The 16,395-nt window shown below is 36.0% G+C and overlaps 1 protein-coding gene across 1 annotated transcript in view; it reads right to left on the reverse strand.

The window, feature by feature from the left end:
* Positions 1–16,058, reverse strand: part of DNAH11 (dynein axonemal heavy chain 11) — a 137,809-nt gene extending 121,751 nt beyond the window's left edge. Inside the window, 9 exon segments of the mRNA XM_067292188.1 lie at positions 811–992; positions 3,107–3,283; positions 3,761–3,837; positions 5,382–5,477; positions 5,561–5,717; positions 7,717–7,833; positions 13,636–13,748; positions 13,751–13,802; positions 15,828–16,058. Of these exon segments, the coding sequence (XP_067148289.1) occupies positions 811–992; positions 3,107–3,283; positions 3,761–3,837; positions 5,382–5,477; positions 5,561–5,717; positions 7,717–7,833; positions 13,636–13,748; positions 13,751–13,802; positions 15,828–16,058 (1,202 nt within the window).
* Between the last annotated feature and the right edge of the window lie 337 nt (positions 16,059–16,395).

Raw genomic sequence — 16,395 nt, forward strand, 5'->3', positions numbered from 1 at the left:
AGGATTAGAAACACAGCAAACGCTCCTATTATAGTGAATAAATGTGTAGTAAGCCCTACTGGTTCTACCAGTAGTGCTTATGTTGTAGAAGTAGATTATTCTAAGACAGCAGTTCAGAGATGACAGGTACCTACTACTGAGAATTAACCCAGTAGAATACGCAAGAGCAACAGCTGGGAAAGTAAAAACAAAACAAAACACCCAGTAATTTACACTGTTTTAAAAAACATTATAAGAAGACTATCCTTAAATACAACTATGTCTAGCAATGTTTCAATATGATAGATTTGAAATGCTATGCTGAAAAACTACCACTGCTGGCCCAAACTCTGCTCTGCTTTACTTCTAGTTAAATGAGCTTGACATGAATGGATATGCAAACTTAGTTCATTCTAGTATTACATAGAAAAAGATCCTAAACTTATAATTATGTCTACAGTGCACATAGATACAACCCCCCCACACCCCACACACTCCTTTTACTTAACAACGACAAATCTCAAAAGATATTCCTTAAACATCCAGCTCCATTTCTTAATAATGCTTAGCAAACTCATTTTGAAAGGCTTCATATCCACCTTAAATCAGCTCTCAAAAATTCTAAAGCCTTCAGACTTGCTCATCTGAACACAGATATTTTCATAGATGTCAATCTATGGCAGAAAAGAGAAATATATGTATAAACTCTGGTTGTTTAGTGAGAAAAAATGGGAAGAGTAATTAAGACTAGTTGCTTTCTTGCTTGCTCTTTAAACAGTTCAGTAGTGGCAGGCTGTTCATAAACTTTATCAACATGAGACATCTCTTCACATGTGAAAACCATGACCACAAAGAAGAAACTGCTTCATAAACTCCGACTGGTCATCTAGCCAGAGATAAACGTAGGTATAAAGAGAATTTCTGCACTCCAGGGCTTTGATGGTAACATCTGCCACTCTCTCCATGATCTCCTGCCTGATTTCAGACAGATCTAACATGTTGTCCATATCATTCTAGGCATTAAAAGAAATACTTATTTCAGTAATTGAAAGACAACAATACCAATTGATTAAACATACTGACATGCAAATGAAAGACTGGAATTCCACCCTTATTCTAATAAATCTATTAATACAAAAGCACAATTCACTCAGCTATTCCTATTTCAGGTTTACATTTGTTACAAAAACATACAAAAGAAAACTGAATACATATCCTTTGCAAGTTATTCAAAGCTGAACATTTCATGGACTAACTCTAACCACCAGTTCAGTGAATACTATACCTGTTAATGTTCTGCTTCCAGGTGTGTTGCTACCCTTTTCACCTGGGCAGACATTTTGAAAATATCACCCAGAAGTTAAGCTACTAGATCATAAAAGCCATCACTAGGATCATAAAAGCCATCACTAGCCTCTTTATCTAGCAAGGTTTAAATTCAATTCCTATGGCACTAAGGATTTTTTGTGCTTGGAAAAGTGGAGATGGCTTCAAGCTTTCCTGTGTGTTCTCCCAAAAGAAGTCTAAAGAATGCATTATGGTGTTATATAAACCATCAACTACAATGTCATCAATGTACTCTATATAAATCTTCCAAGAGGCTGATGAGGAATCTGCCTTGAAGAGCTTTAAATTTCCATGAATAAACAAACAAACATACTAAAAAGGACGTTAATTTATGGTTGTGTTATTGTATGTCTTCATTCCGTATGCCTCCTTATACAGTTGATATATAGCACAAAATAACACTAATACTTCTTGTATCAAATGTGCTGCTGGAAGGCACTTTGATCAGCGTAGGAGACTCCTGAACCTCCTTGGAATCATATTTACACTAACAAAGCTCCTTGCAAGGGTGGAGATATCTCCTGCACTGATAAGACTACAGGTTAGTGGAAAATGTAATAGAATGCAGCAACATCGATGGAATAGCCACATTTTGAAAGAATACCTCTGTATGTTTGTTCTGCATTCCAGTATGGGACCTTATTTTAATCTTGTTCTTAAATAAGTATCAACAGTATAAATAAAGGCAATAATACAAATAAAGTTAGACCCGAATATGAACTGTAAGATACTCTTCAGATACAAACACTAAGTTTAATGTTGATAACGGACAGAAAAATTTACGTGCATCTTGCACTAGAAATAGACAAGCAGGTCTCTTCAAGAAAAATTAGCAAAAATGGGTCAAAGAGACAAAAAAATCCCTGCTTCTATGTTTCTGTCTTGTTCATATTAAGGCCTTTGATTCAGAAGCACTGTATCACTATCACCGGTAGTCACATAACACAGCAGCTTATATTTAAGGATATTAACTTAATTTTTCTGTTTACTTACAAATACTAAATCAAAGGGTATCTGAAGTGTATTTTTAATTAAGCAAATAAACAAGCAATATTCAGATTTCAAATCAAAAGTATTTCACAACATATCCAGTGCAAGAAGGAATTTATGGGTGATTTCTCCAGCTGCAGAAATGATTTTACCTATAGAGGTCACAGAAACAACATAGATCAGGGTAAGAAAAATGAGACAGCAGAACTATCATGACTGCACTAGTCAGTCATTCCCAATCTACCAACTTAAAAAAGCACTAAAGTGCTTTTCAAACGTTGCAAAGACTGTTCTGTCTTCTCCCTATTTGTCTTCACATATGTCAGTCTTAAAGAACTTTTATGTGGTTTGTATAATGACACAAGTAATTAGCAAAAACACACAAGTGAATCTGAGTATTAATAGTCAAATATTTAACACCCATATCACCACATCAAAATACAGCTCATTCAGCCATAACTAAAAGACTTTTCTCACATGATAGCGATCGACAAAGTGTGGTTATGAATAACAGTCATTGCCAGAAATACACTTTACAAAATAAAATCAGATGGTCATTTAAATAACACATCTATTACCTCTACAAGATGTTGGATCTGGTAACTATCTTTCTGTAGTATTTTTTATCTTTTAGCAATTCTTTCTTCTTTGTCATACAGGTTTAATAAAGCTTCTTTTTTCATCTTTCCTGAAAAAGAGGGCATGTTCTATCCAACCATTCATAATCTGATGGACTGTTCTAACATTATCGTTTGATTGCTGAACTCTTTGCTCTAAATCGCACGCTGACGTTTTCACTTGTTTGATACAGTCCCAGCAGGTTGCCATCTGCCACATGCATTTCTTCTGCTTTTTTCAGCTGGTCATCAGTAGCTTTCAGCTCTTTTTCTGTCAGAGGATATTCTACCTGCAGAAGAGCCTGCATTAGTTTGAGGTACATCTGAACAAGTTCAAGGTTTCCAATATTCTGTTCACAGGAAAGACATTCACAGGATGAAACCCCTCTGAAGTCACACATGTGATATTATGCACTCTGATGGACAGAAAAGCTATTTGAGGGGGTTCCTTCCACACATCCTATGAAAGGGAAACATGTGGGCCCTAATTGTGTCAAAATAGAACAGGCTGTTGGGAAGAAGGTAGGAAGGCAACAGGAAGACAACTGACTGAAGCCAGAGTCTGAAAGATCCAGACTGGGAGTGCCTCCAAGTATCTAACACTCAGCTTTGGCCAGTATTGCAAGCTGAAGTGTAAGCTGCAGGTTGGGATTCTGTTAGACAAGGATGTGATATTTCCTTTGAACAAGCTGAACAGCAGGACAGGGCTGTGCATGTGTTCACACACATGCATGCAATTTGCAAGAGGGAGGGGAAAAACAATAAAAGCACACAGCTTATACATCCTGTAAGCACAAACCTTTGCAAAACTGTTCCTTTTCTCATACATTGCTAAAGCAGAATCTAGAATACTGGCTTGGTTCAACATCAGGAAATATTTCACCTCTCTCAATAGAGTCACTAGCTAGAAGAAAAAAAGAAACAGTTTCAGAAGGCTCAACACAAGAGCTTTTTAATTTTGCATGTAATCTCAGATACTGAGGCATTAGAATAGCATCGTGATGAGTGGAGTATAAGAAAATATCAAGTAGACATCTTTTAATTAACATACAGTAATTTAAGGTCAGGGAAGTAGGGTCTTTAAAATTTCGCAACTAAAAAGTACTGTATGTTGCAGACAAGTACTAACTGTCATTATTATTAGCCTCCATGTGTCTCTGGTAAAAACAATTAATATTATAAGGGATTTCTTTATTACTGCTTAAAGTAAGAACTCTCTCCCTTGCAGGCACAGGGCAACTAGATTTCCCAACTGAAAAATGAAGATAACTAAATAAGTAATCACAAATATTACAACAAGAAAAAGATGATTTTCATAATTTTCCTGGAATCACAGATGACATTTACTCATATCCCAGAATTTTACTGTCATTTTAAGAATATGAAGTCAAGGGGAAACATCAGACACAGATTTCATTATAATTATACATATGTCTTAGGATCAAAATTCACACTCAGCAGGCCATTTTTGGGATTACGTTTAATTAGAGGTTGGTTTAAATTAAACTGACAGATTTCATCCACCTGAACTTTTCATTCACAATAGGCCTGATCTTCATACAGGTCAAGGAATTTCAACATCTCTACATATTTCTGATAAATAAAAGCAGATTCAGGAATTTCTAAGACTCTGCAAGGAAAAAAACACACCTAATCACTCTTCTTCATTTATTAACAGCAACCCACAATTTAACATGAAAAGTTTTAGCTCCCATATTATTTTTAGAGAAAGCTCTATAGATGCTGACCATTTTAAGCTACCCAAAGCCTCATCAAATCAAACGAGAGAGAGAGAAGAAAATGCATAAAACAAAAAGTGAGAACACAGAACAATTAGGATTCTGGGAAAAGAAGAGGACATGATCCCATTATATCTTAGTGGTTACATCACTGGTCAATGGTTGAAACGGTTATTACTCAATAATTTTTAACTCAGGTGGGTCTAATTCTCCTACAGGAACATGCCATCCTTTGTGCTGCCACCTAAAAGCATACGTTTAGTGAAGGATGGGGAAAGGAGCTAGATACAGCGCACAATTTTCAAATAGCTTGAATATTTAGGTCCCATGAAAGTATCTTTCAGAATGTTATTACTATAGAACAAACAGTACTGTTTACACAGGTTATGTTAAAGTTGTCCTGAAATGGAAAAATTGTTGGTTTTGCTTTTCTAGTGATGGACTCATCCACACAATTATCAAGGACATCTCTTACAGATATAAAAAACAATTCTAAGAGTACTACAGAGTACACGTCAATGCAGAAACAGGAAGTTTCTAGAATGTATCAGAATATTTGAAAAACTGTATACATGCACAACACATGTATAAATTCACATGGACGAAAGACAGACTATATTATGCAGGTCATACTTGTTCATCAATGATTAGCGATGCCTTATTTAAAGTCTGTTAACTTTCCACTAAATCAGTAGCTATGAACACTTACGGGTGAGACAGATCTGAGAAGACCAAAACGTCTGTATTCATCCCTTCAACTCTTCAGACCATTTAAGGTTTCCTGAAGTAATTGGCATATTTTGTTAATTATTTTATTGCCTTTAATTTCACCTGTTTATTAATAGAAAAGAAATGAAGCCACTTTGAATTAAAGAAAAAAGAAAGCTTTTATTTTTGCACTATAACATACCGGGTTAATATGTTCAGCATATAAATATTTGCAATTATCCAGTTCTTCATAAAACATTTGCAATAATATAGTATAATTTGGGCTAAATATCTCCATGATTATAGTTTTTTTTTAAGATCCCAAAACAGTTAAAAGCTCACAGGGAAAAAAAGAAAAACAAAAGCATTCGATTTCTTTTTCCATAATGCTCTTCTTTCAATTTGAAATCTCATCCCAAATGCTTTTGAACTACAAGGATTGGAACTGTACCAAGCAATACTGTCAGTATATGCCATGTGCTGAGAAACAGACCACATATATTTCCAAACATGCTCTTAAATTATGCTATGTATACAAACTCTAGAATGCTGAAGAATGACAGTTTAATTTAGATCCTAGAAAGTATGGAACTGTGTTTTTCAGATCAAGTATAGGTATACAATCTGCCTTCTAGATGTTTTCTAAGATCTGACATTCCATGGTTCTCACCTGAGTGTTTTCTCCCTCTTATACTCTTCCTCAAGAGCCCCTCATCTGTTCATCCAGTATCCCACACAAATTCAGTCAGTGTCAATTTTAAGTTAATAGTTTTGGAAAACAAAACCTGCTGCTGTAAAAAATTGCCAAACAAGCAAGCAGAAGTGACTTTTCTGAGAATACGAAATTCAGTTTTCTGTTGTTCCTGCTATGCTTAAGGTACTTAAATGTCATGAGAAATTATATGCCTTCTCAAAGAGTAGATTTAATACTATTTGTATTATCCAAATTCAGTGAGAAATAAGTTTGGAAAGAAACAGACAATAAATGCCAGAGTTAATAAGCAAGATGCTTATTTAACTGCTAACAATGCCCAAAGTGAGAACCTAAGGAAAATTCATTTATTCAAGATTATTTAATTAAGTATTAATTATTACTATTCTATGCATACCATAGGTTAAGTGTAATACTATGACACAATTTGAGTGTGTTGTATACAGTGTCATAGAAAGGTATGGCTAGAAGGGACTTCAAGAGTAACTAGTCTGTGTTCCTGTCCCAAGACAAGATCTGCTATACCTATGCCATTTCCAAAGGAAGTTTTTCTAGCCCTCTCTGAAAGATTTTCTATAGCGAAGAGTCTGTCACCTCCCTTAGGAATCTATTCTAGTGCTTCGTTACACTTGCCATGAGAGAGTTTTGCCAGTTATCAAACTTGAACCTTCTGCACTGTAATTTAAGCTCATTACGTTCTGGTCATAGAGAACAGACTATTTCCTTCCTCCATATAGCAATCTTTAACATATTTGAAAATTTATGTCTGCTTGCAGTCTTCTTATCCTCAGTAGCGACCAACAGATCATCTTTCTTGAAGTGTAATGCTCATACGTGGGCATAACACTCCACTGGAGGCCCTATCAATGGTGATTAAAATGACAGATTTCTTCTCGGGTCTTTCAGGCCACTTGTCTGTTTAAATATCTGTTTGCATATTTGCCTCTTTCTTAATAACAGGACATTGTTGACTCATGTTCAGCATATGACAACTCCTAAATCAATCTTCTCAAGAACGTTTCTAATCAGTTGTTACCCATCCTACATTTTAATTATTCCTGCTTAAAAATAATACATACTACTGCAGAAACATGCTCCAACTACACAGGATAGCTATAAGCAGCACTAGATGGAGCAGCCTAGATGCACCTGCCATACATGAGATTCTTTGTACTCTGTGGTGTCAAGTCTCAATACAAAACATTAGTGGACTGGGAATCTTTCTTTTCACTTGACTTATTTCTTAGATCTGGCCTTAGCTATAGGTCAACATATGGAAAGGACCAGTATTCATAAATTCTATTCCTATTTTAATTAAGTTAAGATCTTAAATTGATCCTACAAATGAAGTACATCACAAAATTATATTTATTTCAAAAGAACCAGAACATCCTTGTAGTTTCCAACTTCAATTGATGACATATTGGCATGTATATCCTGTAATAATTCTTAAAAATTTATACACATTTCATATACTACCAAAATATTTTCTGTTAGTCTGTATTCTGAAATATGCAATCCACAAATAGTTTACCTGTATATAAAGTATAATTTAATTTAGACAATGCATAAACCTGGATTTTTTAATATTGAATGACAAAGTTTCATGAATATGGATACTGACTCTAAATACAGATTCTAAACCTGAACAGTCATGAAATCCTACACAAAGAACTGATGCAAGATGTCTGTCAAAATCCAGGATTTTGGCTTTAAATTCAACATAATCATCTTCAAACTCCTGTAATGTTACAAAAATCTCTTTTTAAATTCATCTAAGATGACTACTGGGGTACAGTAGAATACCTAAAACTAGTTACCATATTTTTTTCAGGAAACACACTAACGAGAGTTTCTAAAACAAGATTTATAACAATTATTTGTTTTTTCCAAGTTGTTGGAAAGAGCCATGATAATGTCCTCCTAAAAGGACATCATCCCCTTATTGGAACTTAAAAAAAAAAAAAAAGAAAAAGAAATTGGAAGTGCATGTGTATGTGTGTACAGACCTACTATCCCTCTAAAGCATAACCCCAAAACTGCAACTACAGATTTACTTCCCCCCTCCCCTCCCTGGGATAACATGAGGGACAAGTCCTTCTTCTCATCAATCTTATATTATGACTTGAAAGGAAGGAAGAGGCAGAGGCCAAGTTGAGACATACACTTAAGTTCTAGCTCACCCTGAAACTATGGAAAACTGAGTGCTGTGAAGGCATCATGCTTAATTTCTGGGAGAAAGTGAGCGCTTAACTCTATTTGGTGAGCTCATCTAGTACCAAACCAGTCTAGGTACTTCAAAGGTAACTCCAAAAGGGGCAAATACTTGAATAAAATGCCTTTTTTGACTCAGTATAGCGCAAAATACATTTTTAAGATATGTGAAACCTCTTCTTCTGAAGTACAAAACCAGAACTCTTATCTCCTTTTAAAAACTGAAACTTCAGTTGTGAATCTTTGAATTATGTATTTTTAATCAAGTCCTGTTAATGGTTTGTAGACTTATTTCCTGCTACTCAGATAGGGTAGATAAATATAACTGAAAACAGCTTAAACCCAACTTATTAATGCACAATGGGTCTTTTTGAAGCATCTACCGCACAGAATCCTGTAAGTGCTGAAAAATCTTCAAGGAATCCTGGCAGGGTGGGGCGCGGGGAAGGTCACACAAAAGGCGTCCTACCCTTAAATATGACAATTATACATCAGTGTTCCTCAAGATGCTTGCTAACTCCTGACAAACAGGACATACTAAATCAATGAAATTATCTGTGAAAGGCTTTACAAACCCGCTTTTCTTGGCTTTATTTGAAAAAAAAAAAAAAAAAGAAAAAGACACTGTATTTTATATCTTATTCATAACACAGAGATCACAGCTTTGAGAACATTTCCTCTTCCCAAGAAGCGCCTGGGAGGAAGGCATCAACGAGTGAGGATAGGCAGCAGATGTGATACAAGTGCACACAGGGAAGATGGTGAGGCTGAAGAACATTGTAGCATTTCCCTTTCCGCGGGACATAAAGTAGTCAGTCCGGTACAGAAGAACACAGGACCATGTCTCTCATCTTCTCTCTTCCCTCTATCTGCAGGAGCTATTCTGTAATCATAATGGAGCACTGCAGAAAGGCCACCTGATAGTGTTGGACCACCCTTGTGAAAGACCGGATATTTTTGGCTGGTCCTAACTGTAGAAATATTGAAGCTAAGGCTTCCTCCTAAGAGTGGGCTAACAGCAGAGTGTTTTACACGGTACATGTTAAGATGTTTAGTTTGTTTTCCCTTTACTCTTCCCTTTCTTGCCTTTTTCTGAAATAATGTTAATTGATTAACTTTGGAGTACACATAAAATACATTTTTTCCAATGGGAAGAAAAGCTAATGGACAGTACGGTTGCCAGATGTTCGTTCAGTGATGAAGTCTTTCTGATATTTTTGTATTTCATTTATTCAGTACTATTTTAACTGATCTAATGATCAGTGTTACTGAACAGATAGTGATGCTTTTGTTTTCAAAGAAACTGAATTAATAACTGAAATATTTCCTTATCAACTCAATTGTTTTAAAAAAACAGGGTAAGACCAGTACATGTGTGTACCAGTGATATATATGTATTTGAGGGAAAAAATTACAATATTTCATTTAGGAAACTTGATAAAAGGGATATGCATCTATGCTAAAATATTACTTCTCTTCTCTTGATAGTATTAACCCTTCCGTTAGACACAGAACTTTAACAAGTTTTAACAAGCCCAAATTATCTCTGCATGTTATCATTAAGTAGAATATTATGAGCAAACTTCAGATACTCAAATACTTTAAGTCAACTCACTAAGTAAACAAGTCAAGAGTCAAAAGATATTATTATGTTTAATTAGATTATCTTAAAAATCAGCAGCTACCACATGTATTGGGCAACAGAACAACAGTCATTTTCTATAGGACAGCTGTACTTCCTTAATACTCAAGGTAATTAACCATGTCCACAGCTGAGCACTTTCTTAAAAACAACACCAAAGCAGAGAAACCAGGAGTATATTAATGCAAGCTCATGCTAGCTTTGAAGGGAGAGTTCCAGCACCTTCTGTTTTATCCTGTTAACAGACATCAAAATGCAAACAGTAACACATACAAGTAATGCTACACTTGTTCCTTTGTTAACTATGTTAAACATTGACCGTCTCTTAGAAAAAGTTGTATTTTCTTTGCTTTACACCTTGGCTGCATCTCTTTGCTGTTACTAGCCACCAGGTAAATAAATAAATAAATAAATAGAAGGACCAATGACCAAGATAGAGTTCATATTATATACCTTTCCAGACATGCCAGATTTTACTTAAATGTCTCTTACTTAAGAGTCTTCTTTCTCACCTCTCCCCCTCAATGAATTTTTTTTTTAAAGCACCCTGCACAAAACCACACATATTAAATTCAAAGCACATAAGCCTAAACATGACATTAAGAATTACATCAACTTCTCCATAGTAAATTAAAGAAATTCAGATTTGGTTCTATCACTGAGATAAAAAAGTATGTTTAACAGATCAAAAAATCCACTTAAGATAGTCTGAGAAGCCCATATTTGTGCTCTGAAAGCTACCCTTCTTTTGGTCCTCTTTGAGGTCAGAAGTCCCAGTTATACCACAAACCAGTCACTGTTGTGTTCTGAATTTCAAATAACTCTGTTCACATATCAACCAAACATATAGTGCACACTGCATATGGAGAAGCATGTAAAACATTTTCTTGGAAATAACTTGATACAGTTTATATATCATACACTGAATAGCATGAACCTTGAAGCTTCTGACAAACAAATTTGCTTTACATTGATAGCTGCTTGGTAAAGCTCCTGATTAGTACTGTAAAGCCCAAAGGCAAATAGTTTCTGAAGAACCTGAATAATGATGAAAGTAAAAACAGCATAATAATTGGTGCTTGGTATTCCACTTTTACTTCTTCTGTCAACACTAAGCTTGTAAATATAACAGAGGCTCAAACCTGAAAACTAATACTTTCTGAATATGCTTTACTTGGCAATAAGCTGGGAAGTCAACAAGCTTTCAATGCAGAATGAATGTTCAGAAATGTACTATAAAGGTCGCTTTTGTCCTAAATCAGTCAAGTCACTAATGAAGGAATCACTGCCTCAAAAACAGATTAGCTTACACCATCTTGAAATCTATGCCTTGCCAGAAATGATAATTGCTGCACTTTAATTAGTGGCTTAAAATTGTTATTAAAGCATTCTCATCAACATCTACATTTCTTATACCTAGTATGCCTGGAACCTTTCATAAAGGTAAGGGCAGAAGCTAAGCAAGAAACTAGACAAACTACATACAGTCCTAAGCAAGGGGTCTTTAAACCACGTCTCCCACCAGCAATGACTCCTCAGAGCATCCTGCTGCCCTCAGAAGTACATAAGTAGCAGCAGGCCCATGCAGCCACGCACTTCTCCTTTCTGAGGCAGCACTACAGCTTTGTGCAGCGATTAACAGTACTTCAGGGCAAGTTATAAGGGATTTTATCAAGAGTGATGAAATACAGAAGTCTGCTACTGGGAAATCCTGACCTTAAGATGATGTGGGAAGTTTTGCTATGGATTTTAAAGCAGTACCTTAATTTTACCCCAAAGACATAAACAACTTTGCAAGAGTTTTGCATAAATTAAACTTGTAACATTCATTTAGTTCAGAATTAGTTTACTAACATTTTTTCAGATTTTTAATTACCTAGATTATATATCTGTAAGAAAAAACAGTGCACATACACATGGAGACTTTGTGTCCTACCATATCTAATAAAACAGTAAGTTCCTATGTTCCTCTATAATAATATAATTATTATACATATTTATTATCATACATATTATCTAAATTTTAATAACTTTAATATTTGCATCTATTTCAGAAAATCTGCCTTTAAAAATGGCACCTTACCCAAAATACATGCTCTACACACACTGAGCTCTCTCTCCTTACTGCACTGCCAAAAATACCACACAGTAGGTTTGAACTCCTGAGAGCCAGCAGAGCTTACACCTAGAGAGGCAGAGCCCATCTCCTAATTGTTTGCACCTGTGCAAACCCAGTAAGGCTTATGGGAACACAGGTGTCAAGAACACAGGGAAATGGCAAAGATGTAGCTCAGGGAATCATTCGGCCTGAAGGGTGAGTGCGAGAGTAAAAAAGTTATTGGTCATCCAACAGAAAATAAGAGTTTCATTTAAGAGTTCAGTCTGCAGATTACAAAAAGTATGTTTTTTTACTTAGATTATTTGGGGTGATTAAATCCTGCTTGTGATGGAGGCCTTTTGGATTAGAATGGCAAAGAACATGATCATCACAGGGCACCCATTAAAACAGCAGCTGGTGTTGGGGTTGCCTCACCCCCCTCTACTACTCTATTAAGTCTCATGGCTAGAGCACACACCTGCGAGAAGGCAGACCTGGGTTCTGCAGCCTCTGCACTTGAAAGGAATTTAATCAATATCTCCCACTGCCAAAGACAGTGTCCTGCTCCACAAAGCTACAGGGTAAAAAGGAAGAGATTTGACTGTTATTCTGCCAAAAATGCCAGTTGGGAGTGCAAGTGAGCCAGACAACGTAGTCTAGCAGCTAGGACGCTCACCTCAAGTTTCACAGCTCTGTTCTCAGTGTTACTTCTCATTTCTGTGCAGTGATTGTTTAATGTAAATGCATAAAGTGTCCTGAGCGCTGGGACCAGAGCCCACCCTGAAGTCAGCTGACTGCTTTAGGCAGTAGGCAGCAAGGCCAAACTAAGTAACGTGATAGGGTACTTCTTTTATTCAAATTTGTATTAAAAGCAGATGAAATCCTTCAGAACAGACTATTTTCCAAATTTACAGTTATTTATAACTATGAATTATCACCTACATCTTGAGAACAACAACAAAAGCTTCTATGAAAAGAAAACTAATAAACATTCTGTGTTATATCAAATACACATATGATGGATATTAGTGAAAATAGTTATAGGAATTATTAACTATTATTGCAAGACAAAATGATGTACCAAACATACTTTAAAGAGCTATGCTATTTTTCAAGTAAAATCAACTACTGATTTATTATTTACGCCAAAACAGCATCTAAGTTATGCCTTGACACTCAGAAAAAAAGCTTACAGAACTGTCAGCAAAAAAAAAAAAAAAAAGTCTTTTTAATTTTGGGCAATGTTGGTGGGGGCTTTTGTTTTCTTTTATTCAAATTTATTTTATTCCCTCAAATTTCTGTACAGACTGTGAGATTCTGTACAGAATGTTTCTTCGCATGTTGCACTTCTAAATAATTCAACCAAGTGATCAGAATAAAACATCCAGAAGCCTTTTCTTGAGAAAACAAATAAGCATTTGATTTAACAAGAAATGCTAGATATTGAAACAACTGTGCAGTTGTTTTGGAAGCCTGTCATGCTTAGTTCCATTCAGCACTACAAATTTCCCAATTTTACAACCTCTAAGTTCACAGATACTTTTAAATAAATAAAGGCACAAATGCCCATGTGGACAGTGCAATATTACCATGTTACTGTAACTGGAATGATCATATGTTCTCTTTCTAAGAACTTCACAGCCTTCCATAAACTCTTCATTCATTCTGCAGGCCTGCTCACTCAAAAGTTTCCCCTGATTTCACCAAACTCCAGCTTTTCCAGCTTTTGAAATTCCAAAATGTTAATGAAGCTTTCCTAGATCGAATGAATAAAAATTAATAGCACACCTTTACAAAAAAACAGTAACAATCCTTTGTTTGAGATGCTTTTGCCTCATTTGACTTTCTCTCTTCTGGTTTGGCAGAATGAGAAATTAAAATTTATACCATCTTAAATATTTAGTATGAAAAACAGTGGAAGAGCAACAAGTAATTCCAGCAAGGGTTTAACCTTGTTGAGTCACTCACAGGATTAAAACTCAAATGGAAATGAACTATCCCATAGACCATACAAATTTGATTCCACTTTAATTTTATCAGATTAAGTTAAAAAAAGACCTAGCAAAAAAAGAGCAAGGACTACTAAACACAGACTTTTATGCATAAACACATGGTTTATTATCATAGCCCTACACACAAAATTGCTATGAAAATTAAACATAAATCTTATTCAGACGAGTAAAACTGAACCCACTGTAACTTGTGCCAAATTAATTTCTATGGTCTCTGATTTCATTTGAGTGATATAATTGTTTTGTGCCCCAGAGGGGTGCAAATAACTGGTTCCTAGTGTGTTTAGGAATGTACAATACCTATTCTATTCAGGAGCAAAATAGTCATGGGTTCTTCAAGCAGAATTCTGATGAAATCCAGACACCTAAACTCAATATTGTGATCCACAAACACTTACTCAGCTGCCACCTCACCCTGAAGGGACCTACTCTTACAAGGTAGGGCTCTGTGACTCTTACATTCTTCGGGTGCCTCAAATATTTTTTAAAGGGTGACCACAGTAAACTCACTGTAGCTACCATCTGGTTGTCAAGAATCCAGATTGTCAATAAGAATTAGTTTACATGCAGTGGCTGCATGCAATGACTCCAACGGCCTCAAGGAACCATGGCAGCCACACTTGCAAAATTAATGTCAAAGAATATTTCTCCGAAGCACCTGCAACAATTGCAGAGTTTGAGCACTCAATGTTTCTGTCTGCTGATGGACAAAACAAAGCCAACACATTTATTCCAAGTTCCTTGCAGTGGTTATTCTGGTAACACTTTCAGATGCTCGTAGTTTTTTTAAATGAAGTAGGATGGAGAGCCACAGTAGCTAAATAACTGCAGAACTAAAGTATGTCATTTCCCAGTTCAAATCCCAGAAATGAATGGCCCACTTCCCTGAAGGGCACCCTAACAAGCAGGTGCAGGCTAAACTCAACAGAAGTATGTCCAGCCTCCTACTATACCTGCTTCCCAAATCAGGAAAGCATAAAACAAAACAAAACCTCCAAACAAAACAAACAAACAAAAAACCCCACTACACTCCTCCTTAGTTGGGAGAAACAGACACAAATACCAAGGCTCAGGAGAAAATCCCAGCCACAGACTGCATGTAAAGAGTAGTGTTTGATTCAAACAAGTTCCTAAAACACTGGGAAGGGTAGGATTTAGGAAACATTTCTTTTTCTTTACAGCTAACACTACCCTAATTCCTGCTCAGCATGCAGTATTTGCATCCTATTCAATACTCTTAATAGGGGGGGGAGAGGGGGGGAGAGGGGATTTCTGGGTTATTCTTCATTTAAAAAATGTGGGTTTGGGGGGGATGTTACAGCAGAATATTGTTCATGAAGCTGCACAAAAGCTCAGCCAGCAGATAGGATAGCTTCCCATTTTACATCCGGTAACTCATGATGCTCAACAATTTTCTGTCATCACTCTGTTGTTCATCCTACTTCTGCCAACCACACCAAAGAGAAGCAGGAATCATTGCAGAGACCTAGGTCTTATAAATCTGAAATTCTAACTTGGAATGAAAGAAAAAGAAGTCTGCAATCTTTTTAAAGATCGAATATGCTGCATACACCAAGTCTGATCACAAGAGGTCAACTGTTAGCCAGTTACACTCCTGACTAGCCTTGTATTGATGTTAAGTTGTTGCTGTGTTGTTAAACACTCAGCTTAAGTTATTTCTTTTCCCAGACTAAAGAAGCCAGCGCTATTTTGCATTTCAGCAGAAGGCACAACAGGCATGGTCTGTGTTGCTAGTGTCATTTGATGACCTGTGAAGGATTCAGATTCATACAAGCAGTTAGGGTTGATCTCTGTCCAGTATAGGTAAAGTCTGCTCTTTTACTGCTCCAAATTTTAATAAGTTTAATAAGAGGAAGTTTTAGAACAATGCCATCTTCTACATCCTCATGAACAATGTCATTCCACTGCCTGGCAGGTACTCCCTGCAACTCTGGCCTCAAATATTCAGAAGAGACATGAGCATTTCTGCACTTTACCATTGCAGACTGTTTGCTAAGTAAAGGCTTCTGATGAGCTACAGAAGTTTTAACCCTTTCTTCTATTCATACATCAATAAAAAACTGTGTAAGTATTTTCCAGTGCACAAATACATATTTACAAAATTATCTTACACACATCAAGAAATCAAAATTGTAACAGTGGGTTGTTTTTTCTTTTTTGGGGTGTGTGTGTGTCTTTTTTAAGAGGCTACAAATATATTAATACTTTAAGGTTTTATTTCAAATTCCAACAGTGATATTTACCCATCAGTAAAATGGGCAAGACAACACTTGCAAGTTTAAGTTATTTGCAGAGCTAGCATATCCTGAACTGAAT

The sequence above is a fragment of the Apteryx mantelli genome, chromosome 2, assembly GCF_036417845.1.
Source record: "Apteryx mantelli isolate bAptMan1 chromosome 2, bAptMan1.hap1, whole genome shotgun sequence".
Taxonomy (NCBI): domain Eukaryota; kingdom Metazoa; phylum Chordata; class Aves; order Apterygiformes; family Apterygidae; genus Apteryx; species Apteryx mantelli.